Source organism: Malus domestica, chromosome 13, assembly GCF_042453785.1.
Source record: "Malus domestica chromosome 13, GDT2T_hap1".
In the NCBI taxonomy this organism is placed as follows: domain Eukaryota; kingdom Viridiplantae; phylum Streptophyta; class Magnoliopsida; order Rosales; family Rosaceae; genus Malus; species Malus domestica.
The window spans coordinates 11339791-11351750 of record NC_091673.1 but is presented as its reverse complement, the minus strand read 5'-3'; the positions used below and the strand labels follow the sequence as shown (position 1 = coordinate 11351750).

At 35.5% G+C, this 11960-nt stretch overlaps 1 protein-coding gene across 1 annotated transcript; it reads right to left on the bottom strand.

Moving 5' to 3' along the window:
* Positions 1–4312: 4312 nt before the first annotated feature.
* Positions 4313–4762, bottom strand: LOC103414552 (cell wall / vacuolar inhibitor of fructosidase 1-like). The gene has a single exon (XM_008352926.2). The coding sequence runs from the start codon at positions 4760–4762 to the stop codon at positions 4313–4315; it is 450 nt and encodes a 149-aa protein (XP_008351148.2).
* Between the last annotated feature and the right edge of the window lie 7198 nt (positions 4763–11960).

The window sequence follows — 11960 nt, the reverse complement described above, 5'->3', positions numbered from 1 at the left end:
CAAATTACATCAGCACTAAAGGGTTTCTTGGACGTGAAATCACAGTAAACTCACTTCGTCGCTGATTTAGTATCATATATTTTCCCAACTTCAAAAGTATGTTAACTACTATTATCAATGCTTTGCAAGTCCGAGTGATGCAGATTCTTTTTGCATGATGTCTGTTTTTCATGTAAAAGTATATTAATAATTTGTGGAATATTTTTTTTGATGATCCATTGATGTCTATTCTATAGTTGGATTAGTTAAAGTAATAGAACATATGTCCGTTCTTTAATAAACTCAATTCATCAGTATCATATATTTTTACAGTTTAAAAGCATGTTCTAACCAATGTATTTTTCATGTAGGCATAACAAATCCACGTTGAAAGAGGCATGTTGAGAGCATCCCACATCAAAGAATGGAAGTCTAGCATAAGAGCCTAAACTTGTTGGGATATTCAACTCGTTGCCACTTGAGTTTTAATTGGATGCTCACATTCTAACATAAAGTTATGTGTTTAGAAAATTGTATTTGGCACAACTGAATAATTCCATTGATTTGTCAATGATATGTACAAGAGTTTTCCTTTGAACAATAAGAAATCCGATAATGTAGGAATAATAATATAGTAGATACATAATCAGTTGCATAAAAACTTCCTAACTAAGAACATTGACTTTCTAACAATTTGCATGCCCTGGAATGCAATTTTGGTTATCAAATTAATATGTAATGAGAGGTATAAAAAAGCGAAGAAGGAGGCGGAGAAAGTTGTGGCAACTCGTCCCTAATTTTAAGTTTTATAAATTTTAAATTAGTGATTTTATGAAAATACCCCTTTGAGGCAAAGATTTTGAGCTTCGTTGACCATGGGTTAGAGAGACGTGGAATGTATTTTTTTTTTAGCATAACCTTGTAGTACTCGTCACTATGAACGTATAGACGAAAGCCGTTTGCGAGTCCGAATTATAACGATATAGTTACAGACGTTTGAAATTGGTTATTTAAAGTTTAGTTATAAATTAATTCAAACTTCCCACCATGTGGGAGTGGTAACCAATCAGTTTTAAGGGAAGAAAGGAGTGACCAATCAAAAAATTTAGAAAAGAAGTCAACCAATTAGGAGAGGGGAGATAAGCCTCAGCTCTTCCTTCCCGTGAACGTGCACACCAAACTCGATGGGGATCCAAGTTGTTCCGGCCAAATTCCACCATTTTTCAAGCAATTTGCATCCATTCTCCACCTGTAACTTCTTCCTCAACCTCTCTTCTTCCATCTCCACCAAAGATCAAGGGTTTTTAAGGCCTAAACCGTGAGGAACTACACCGGAGCACCGGAGGTGCATGACGGTGATTCCCCCAATCCGGTGAGTTCCACCACCTAAAACTACCCTTAATCAACTTCCCTTTAACCCAGGAACAAGACCCAACCAGTGGTAGAGATGTTGGAACACCGAGGAAGGAGAATCGAAGTTCACCCATTTTAGGGTTCTAGCGGGTTTGAGTGAAATTGGAGCCTTTCCAGGCCAAATTGGACTTGGCCACATGTATAAAACTTGCTCTACTCTTGGAGATCTTCATTTCTATAGAATTTGAGAATTTTTGGAGATAGTTAAATTTTCCGGCGAATCGGGAGGCTGGCCGCTGTGTGCAGCGGCGCATGAGCCGAGTCACCCCCTGATCTTCCTAAGCTAAGTTTGACACCCCAATTCCATGTGTGAAGTATGATTGATGAAATCTTATCGTTTGAATATAGTTTTGTTAAAGACTGCTGCTTGAACATTATGTGAATTGACGATCCGACCATTTGATCGTCACCAAACTTTAATACATTATAGTATGTAATATTTGAGGATATTAGAAACTTAAGAATTGGGAATCTGACGTACGAATCTTCCCAAAGTAGATTTGTAAGTTTGTAAAATAAAACGTTGACTGCCACTTGAATAAGCAATTGGCGGAGATCCAACCGTTGGATCGTAATGAAACTTTAGTATGATGTTCTAGAAGTATAATGTGTATCTTTAGAAGTTACAGATCGGAAATCCGAGATGTAGATCTTCTAGATTGAGTTATTTAGAGTTGTGGACCCTACCGTTGATCTTTGACCGACTGTTGACTTTTGGTCAATGGGTCTCAAATCATTCTAGAATCAATGTCCTTAGGATGCATTTTATGTAAGTTATGTGTTATATTGATAAGAGTTCTGAGATGTGATTGAATATTTGTTTTAGGTGATGATCGTTCGTGACGTCTCGATATTCGTGCTAGGGAGTCATAGCTCGGATCTCTGGTGAATGGGTCTTTTCCTTTTTATCGTATATATATAACTGATAGTTTCACAAACGTTTTTAAATTGATTTATGCATTTTATGCCAATAGCAATTCCCTTTATATATTCTAAAATACTATGATATGGTTGAGTTTTAGATTGCATCATGGCATATCCATATGCATATTACCTATATATAATTGTTGTGAATCCTTTGAAGTGCTAAGGTGAACGCGTGACGTGCAGGTAAGTTCAGGTGAGTTTATGGTGTTATCTGAAATGGTTGAGATATGGTATGACTATATTTGTGTTTTAATAATAGGCAACTCCGACACTGTCGTACAAGTTGCAATACTAGGCAACTTCGACACTGTCGTACAGGTTGCAATACTAGACAACTCCGACATTGTCGTACAGGTTGCAATAGGTAACTCTGACACTGTCGTACAAGTTGCCTATAAGTCGTACAGGTTGCATTAGACAACTCCGACTCATGTGTTATCATAGATTGATTTATGAGTCATACAGGTTGCGTTAGGCAACTCCGACTCGTGTGTTATCATAGATTGATAAGCACCTGATTTTTTTTATGCTGATGCCGATATGTAGTGATTTGGAATATTTCTGGATTTACTGTTGATTTGCATTTGATTTCATACTTATACGTAGTATGATTTCTTGGAAATTATACAGGTATTACAACGAGGGATTATAACATTTAGAAGGTTTTTATTAAAGCGTTATTTTCAGGCTCACCCACTCTTGTTTTTTTTTTATCCCTCCAGGTTCTAGTAGTAGAGTTTTCGTATCGACGAGGATTCGTGGCAAATCTTGGTATTAGAGATTACCTTCGATGGTATGATTTTCAATCCACTCTACTGTACTTTATTTATGCTCTGACGTCACGTGTGAAATGAGTTCATTTCTGCTCACAGCGCACTCTCGTATTTAGGCACTCTTATGTTTAAATTTATTCATATATTCCACGTTACTATACTTTATGACTTTGTCACCTTCCAGGTGTCGGCCAACACAACTCGATTCGAAGTCCTAGTGGACAATCCAGGTCGGGATGTGTCAAAGTCGTGAGAAAAGGGGAAGAAAACCTGCAATGGAGCAATATTGGAAGAAGGGCAACTTGAATGAGAAGTATGATCAATGTTTGAGATCTGAAACTCGTCATCTTCGGGAGCAGGAAAAAGGGTTTGCGAGAATTTGGGCTGATGTTTTTGCTCGAGATATATCAATGAGTTCTACACATAAAATGCAAAGGTTTGAGTCCCATTATAGATAGGGAGTGTGAGACTTGTTGGCTATTTATTTTGTACAGCTGGTGCAATGCAAATATTGGCAGAAAAAAAAAACAGAAAAGAAAAATAGCAGGCTTCCAAATTCTTGCTGCTGGCAAATACTGTATATGAACCATGCCTTAACATGGTTCAAAACAGTAAAGAAATTGCCATCGAGTATAGGTTTCTCGATTTAGTCATATATATATGATATTGTGGAATATACTATCTAAGCAAACTTGACAGGAGAGAAACTTACCTTTTCCTGCATGGCAGTGCGTTTGGTTTGGGATAGGAGAAGCTTCAGAGAGATGTCAATTACAAAATTTTAAAAGATTTGATGCCTGCGAAGCGACTTAACAAAAAAATACTTAATTCCACCCGGAATGTCAAGCTTCTTATTATTTCGTCATTACTTTAAAAGCAAGCGTTGTTGAATGTGAATTTGAACAGAAAATAAATAAGCCAGATTATCTTAGCTCTCTTTTTTGGTCAGAAAGAAAGTTTCAGTATAATAAGAAGGGAAATTACACACAACACAAAAAGCCCAAGCAAAAGCAGAATTATAGAAGAGAAAACAACATTAAATTTAAGAGGGAAGATTAATTTATTAAAAAAAATTGAGAGTGTATGTATATTCATAATGGCCATACATCTCCTAAGTACTCTTCCGCTGCGTAACATCAACTCATAAACAAAAAGTGCTACTAATATAAAGGCTAATAATTTCCATCAAAATTCTTCTTAAACTAGTTTTTCCTTGACCTTCACGGCAACTTATCTGCGATTGCTGCAGCTATACTTGCAGCATCATGAACATCTTTATTGACATCTTTGAGAGGGTTAGAGAGCCCTGAAAATTGCTTGTCACACAAGTCAACCTCAAACGTAATGTCCTTCAACCGGTCTTCTGCAGTAATATTATCATCATTACTGAAAGCTTCGGAGGCTTGAGGAATATCATCATCTATGATAGTGTTGTAATTGTCAATGCAAGAGGTGAACAAGGCCTGGTTTTTTACGGGGCTCTTATTAAGCAGATCGTTGATTTTGTCCATGCTTTTGGTTGCCTTGGCCTGAACTATGTCGACCATAATGGAGGCTAGCCCTTTGGCATCTTCGGCGTTGAGACTCCGAGGGTCGGATCGCAGAAGAGTCTCGCAGAGATCGAAGTTTGGTGTTTGCTTGCATGTTTGGTCAACGAGGGCAGCATCCATTGGGAAGATGATCCTGCAATGGATTATTGGAAGAAGGATAATTTGAACGACGAAGATCAGGGTTAGAGATATCAAAGATTTCTTCATCTTTAAAGCTGAAAGCTGGACAAGTAGGTTGAAGGTTGGGGCTAGATGGGAGAAACTGAACCCTACATGTACCTTTTATATGATGGGAGTAATTAAGGGTCAAACTAACTTGGTTTTTAGGGGATCTTTTCAGAAAACTTCGTAGGATTTGATTTTCTTACCATTTATGTTGGAAAGCTAGTTACTGTTCACACACCAATTCTTACTTCTCACACAATTCTTTTAATTTTCAGCCGTCGGATCAAATGAATTGAAGAAGATCCAAGGCCAAAAATTAACAAGAGTGTGTAGTCAAATTAGGATATGATAGGATTTTAATAGGCTTTAAAATCCGATTGTAGTCAATTACGATTTTAAATGAAAATTTTGAAATAATAATATAGTCAAATTAGGATTTTAAAGGATTTTAAAGAATCCATCCAAATTAAAATCCTAAGGTAGTTGATTATGATTTTAAAAAAGTCAACACAAGTTTAGGTGTAGTGAAAATTCTAGAGATTTGCTAGGATTTTAAGGGAAGAGAGATTTTGATGAATTTAAGGGTAAGAAGTATATATAACCAAGATAAAAAAGAATCTCACCTCACCCCTTAGGATTTAATGTCAGCGATGGCTGGGAAGAATTTTTTGTTTACAAGTTTTATATATATATATATATATATTTTTTTTTTCGTATTTTGAAACAATTGAAGTTGTTTTTATTGTCTTTTCATATGAGCGCATAATTGGAAATAAGAATGTCAGTAATCTGTTGGTTGTCCAGAGAAAAAAAAAAGGTGTGGTATCCACATACCCCATTTTATTTCTCACACACCCCTTAATAGTTTATGTCCATTGATCTTCTTCAATTTATCCGATCCGACGGTCGAAAATTAAAAAAATGTGTAAGAAGTAAAATGAGGTGTGTGGATATCACACCCCAAAAAAAATTAGGTAAGACTAGAAGCTCCCCTCGAAGTAATCGGGGCAGCTTAATATTTGACAATACGATTCACCCACCTTTTAGCTCTGAAGTTGGAATTCAATCTCCATTCCCACAAATTCGATTAAGTTTATGAGTAATGCTAAAGAGACTAAATTTGTAAATACAATTTTGTAAACTAAATGATATAGAAGTTGATGATTAGATTATTACTTAAGTATTGATAAACGTGCTCATTTTTTATTAGTGGCATATCATTTTATTTACAAGTTTTATCTACAAATTTAGTCTTCCTAGCATTACTAAGTTTCTTATTTGGTGTCGTGCCTAATCTTTTACTTCATTTGATTAACTAATCTTAGTTGAGATATGTAGAACCATTTTGGCTTATGTACACTAGCATATTTTGAGCCCTCCCTAACAACTGCATGATGGATATTGAGATTTGATTTCGTTGGAGTCAAATGTCCCGCGACCCGTTGAGTCAATCAATAATTCATATATTTTACAAGGAATCAAGCAGAGTAGAAATGTTCAATGCTAAACCTGTGACTTATGTTACCTTCATAACTATAAATTGGTTCAAATTCTAAAGCCAATTTTCATTGTAACAAAAGAAACTATTACCTCAGCCACATTGATTGCTTCGAGTAGAAAAGAAAGGGCTCAAAATGTGTTTAGAAAACATTATTCTTAATGTGGTTACATTTAATTGTTGACATAGTTTCTGAACCTACAGTCCCGGAAGCATGAACAGCTTTGTAGAAACCTGGCAGAGGATTGGAGGATCCAGCAAATTGTTCGTCGCATAAATCAGCCTCGTGGATGGTGTTTAGTAAGCGGTCGTGAGCACTGCGAGGATCGCCATTGATCAAAGCTGAAGAGGCTGCTTCCGTATCTTCTATAACATTTTGGTAGTTTTTATCTCAAGAGTTTAGTTGGTCTGTTGGCGCTCCTGGGGCCTGAAGTAGCAGCTGGATTTGTATCTTACCTTCTCCCGCTTTAAGCTGAGGCATATCGATCATGATGAAGGCTAATTCCGTGACATCTTTTGCATCGAGACTTGGATTGTCTGATCGAACTAAAAACCCTCGCAAAGACTGGGGTTTTTGGTTTTCTGGCATGTTTGGGGTGATGAGATTGGCATCCATTGGCAAGAAAACCCTGCAATGGAGCAACATTGGAAGAAGGGCAACTTGAATGAGAAGTATGATCAGTGTTTGAGATGTGAAACTTCAAACTCGTCATCTTCACGAGCAGGAAAAATAGTTTGTGAGAATTCGGGCAGATGTTTTTGATAGAGATCAATGCGTTCTACACATGCGAGTCCTCTGTCCGGGAGTGACAGATTTGTTGGCTATTTAGTTTTGTACAGAGACAATGCAAATATTGGCAGAAAATAGAAAAATATCAGGCTCTTAAAATCTTGCAGATTTCGGCTAAATAGTAAATACTATACCTTATATGTATGAACCATGCTTTCTTTGGTGAACTTTCTGTGTCCCGGAAATTGCTTGGTGAGCAATAATTTCTGTCTTAGAATGGTTGAAAACAGATGTACACAGATTGTCATTGAGTATATAGGAGAAAAACTTTCCTTTTCCAACACGGCAGTTCCTTTGGTTTGGGATACAATAACATCCCCTTTGTCGGAGAAGCTCCAGTTATGTCAAAAACAAAATTTTAAAAAGATTTGAGCATGAATGGTGATTTTTTTTTTTTTTTTTAACAAACGATATTATTTACATTAAGACCAACTCCAACCATGACTTATAACCTAAAATTCCGCTTCCCCCCCCCCTAAAACCCACTCCAACCTATGATCTAAAATAAACCTAAAACCTAAAACCCAAATGGGAGCCAAATTCCGGTCACATTTTAAGCCACAAAGTAAAATGGGCCCCACATTTCTGCTGAAGAAAAGCAACCCCACCTGGGGGTGTTCCCCTAGCTTTCAATGCAAAAAGTAGTTGTTGGCTACTTTATATCATCAGCCCCATGCAAAAAATAGTCGTTGGCTACTTTATATCATCCAAGTTCAAATTATTTTTTTTATAGTTTTTTATGTATATATATTGAATCAAACGGCTTAGATCGGATATAATCAAATCTAACGGTAAAAAAAAGATCTAACGGTCCAAATTTAAATCCAACGGCTAAAATAATTAAAAAAAATTATTTGACTTAAAATTCAACCAAAAACTCTATAAATACCTATGTATTTGTTCAAACATCCACACAAAACTCAAAATTTATCGGAATTTAAATATTTTTAGGTTAAAATGTTCATAAAATTAATTTAGGATAGTCTACATAATTTTTTAAAAAAAGTTAATTTAAAAAAAATTAGCTTTAATTCATTTTTTGATAATCTGGGGTTAAAATTTTAGGCCAAAAGGGTTGAAGTAGAAAAACTGTTTATGGGCTAAAACTTAAATTTTCTGGGCTAAATATTTTTAGGTTTTAGGTCAGGATTGGAAATGGTTTAAGGGGAGGGGGTAGGCTTAGCCACACAATGGGCTAGTAATAACATGGTTCAAATTCATGTTTGGTGAGAATCAAATCTAAGACCTCTCACATACAAATAAAGAAGAATACACTAGATCGTAGTACCAAATGGCGAGCTTGCGCGACGAATTGCTTTCAAGAAAACTTTGAAGCCACCCAAAATGTTAATCTTCATATTATTTTTTTATAATTTTAAAGGCAAGTGGGATGTTAATTTAGCCTTCTCCTAAGAACATGAACTGCTTTAATAGAAAGATTTACACGCTACTTTCCTTTCTATATGCTTGAGAGCCTTTATCAAGTCCGGTGTATCGTATTCCGGTGTTCTCACTGATTCGGGTGTTATTTACACGACCACTTTCTCTCTCTGCCTTTGGCAGCGTTGCATTTGAATCTCCACAGGCTTCATGGCTGGTTTTTCCCAGCTTGTGGTTGCGATTGAAGAGCTATTCTCAACTAACGAAGGCGAGAAGCAGGCTGCTGGATGGGATTTTTTGGTGTGGAAATGGCTGCAGCAGAGATCTAGTTGTTCTTGGTTTTTTCTGGTTTGGGCTCAAGCTCAACCTATGGTTGGGCTTTTTCTGTTTTTTGGGCTGGTTCTTTTTTAAATGTATATTTTGTCTGTAGGCCAATAGTTTGTAAATTTATGTTGTGTGTTTAATAAAGGTTCATGCCTTTAGTTGACCAAAAAAAAAAGATTTAATGGTCACTACTAATTAACAAAAGGTCCTACTAATATGGTCACTACTAATATAGAGGCTAATAATTTGCATGAAATTCTTCTCAACCTAGTGGTACGTTGTGGTGCGTCTAATTTGAGATGAGTAGGGAAATCAACGGCCAAGATTAACCCAAAGCCAAAAAATAAAAATAAAGGATTTTTTTAATTCAATAAATACCTAACCATCTTCTTCATTGGCCGCACCACAACTCAATATTTAGTTTTACTACAATCTCTTAGGTTGTAACGCTAGTTGCTTTGTATTGTATTTGAAATTAAATTATTGGAGTTACATGGAGTTTTATTGTTTTCAAAGAAAAAATTTACAAAGTTCACACTTAAACACACTTACAAGACATAAAAAAGTATGTTGTGAATTGTAATCACTCTTGTTTTGCCCTTCCTCTTGCCCAACGGTCGAGTTGCACAAAGGCAATTGTTTTTCAGAGAGCAATTTACAGAGCTTTGCCGTTACCCTTCTCCAACTGGTGAAATTGCTCTAAGGAGTACAAAGTAAATAATATGATTGGCATAACCATGGCTCTTAGAGATGGTAGCAGGACTGCTTCGCAAATGTATAATATTTGGTCGAAAGAGAATCAAATTGGGTATTGAATACAAACTTAAACAGTGCCCCATGCCTTGAAAGACGCTGAATGAAGATGTCAGGAAGCGGATGGAAGTTTAATCTTATTTCTTGGCGACGTATTTTCTGGGAAGCAGATTTTGTACAAACCATGTGCATCGATCAGTTGTTATGCTATTGTTTTTTATTGCAATAAATTTGTAGCTCAAGTAATTAATGTAAGACTCATGTTGAGATTAATGTAAGACTCATATTAAGTTGTCAATTATTATGAATCGAATTACTTAAAAGGTGAATAACTTGATCTTCAAGATATTTGACTTTTGACGTGATACAATATTAGTTTGCAAGAATCATGAAACCAAGATTTGAAACCCTAATTAAATAAGACATATTGTATATGTGTGGGCAAACATTTTGATTTAATATTGATTATGTGTCTCTCTCTATTAACTATAATAGATTGTTTTAGAGGAACCCTAATCACTGTATTAAGAGTGTCCCTGCTTTCACAAAATACACCTTCCATTCTGAGCAAACCTTATTATTGCTGAAACATTTCCGCTTGCTGAAAGTAGAAGACTCATTTGTCATCTGTAAGTGTTAAGTGTGGAGCAAAAAATAATCACAAGACGACACGTGAATTTTTGGACAAAAAAGGACAAAAATACCTTGCGGTACAACGGGATTCCTCCGCATGAGCAGCGGGCAACCCTCCTTCAACCAAGTCAAAAGTGCCCAAAATAGGTAACAATTTAAAGCCTATTTCATCAAATCATTTCTATAAGGTAATTCCCAAAACCTAATTTATTCCATATATTTTCTATTTCATTATTTAGCTAATCAGTTGGCTAAATAATATATTCCTTTCATATTTCCTAAAATCTTCCTTTAAAAACATAATAATTGACTAATTAAGGGATTAATTGCCTAATCAATCCCCTAATTGTCAATTAAATCACCCATTCAACCACAAAAACAAGTCAAAGGCCGGCCATCCCCATTCAAAAAGGAGTCCACCATACTTTCTACCCTTTTTTTTTTAATCATTTCTCCCTTTTAATTACACTAATTAGCTAACCAATTAATTTCATAACCACCAAAACATTCCCTATATGTTTAAGTAGCCAATTAATCATAATAAATTGGCTAATTAAACCAAAATTAAACCCAAAAACCTTACCTAATGGCCGGCCACTCTTTCTCTAAAGAGGACCGGCCTATCCCTATAAATAGACTCCCATTTTCACCAAAAGATCATTCTAACACACTTGCAAAATTCCAAAAACTCTCTAAACACTTTTTCTCTCTAAATTCTAACTTTGGCATCGGAGGTTCTTCAACTAAAGCCCCCCATTCATCGTGAGCGTGCGAGGCTCTTGGCCTTGACCTAAGGTGTTAATTGTTTTGTAGGTGCAATTTTGTCCAAGATTAAGGAGGAAGAAATTTGCATCCACATTAAGTCTTTCGTATTCTACAAATAAGTAAACTATAATTGGTTTTATTGTAATATATGTTTATCAAATATGTGATCCTAATGTGTTGTTCTTATGATTTCAAAAAGAAAACTTTAACGAAAAACTCTCGGTACTGTTCACTTTAATGAAAAACCATATTTTTACATTAAAAAGTCAATCATAGTAATATTCACTTTACCATTAATTTTATCATTTTTGTTAAAACTCAAAATTTTCAAACATTTTTCATTAGTTTTCCTTTTAAAAAAAAAAGTATTCTTTCGAATCTAAGAATAGGTTTGATTTATCCCCTTCCCAATATCATATGAACGATGAGTTAATTTATCAACTTATGAGTTCACATAGAAATACTTAGATGGAGGGCAGACAATCTTTGTCCCTCGAGTTAATCCTACGGAAGAGTTCTTTTCGTCAAGTAGCCCTAGGGAAGTATCGTGATTTTACTGCCAGTAGGCCGCCATGGCATTAACAGGGAAAAGTAATTTTTCTTTTTTCCCCTGTTTTTGAACTTTTAACTTTCGAGATATTTTTCACAAAAAATAAAAAATAAAAAAAGTGAGATGCTTGATGGCAACTTGGTGATCTGCATTACAGCTAACTTAACCACACCACCGCATATCACCAGAGGGTTATCGAACATACAGAAATAGTCATCAAAATTTATATAGTACCAAAATCGCTGATGTCAGCTTGATGTATGATTTTTGGTTACGATAGACGGAATCGAACTTGAAACTATCTTAATCCTAACGCATTATCCGACCTCTAATCGCTTGAGTTAACCCTAACCACGTAATGGACTCAGAATTTGAGTTTACAGGAAGTTTATCTTAGCTAGGAATTAAGAAATGTAAAATCAAATTCCACAATTAACTCATATCAACCAAATATCACAAA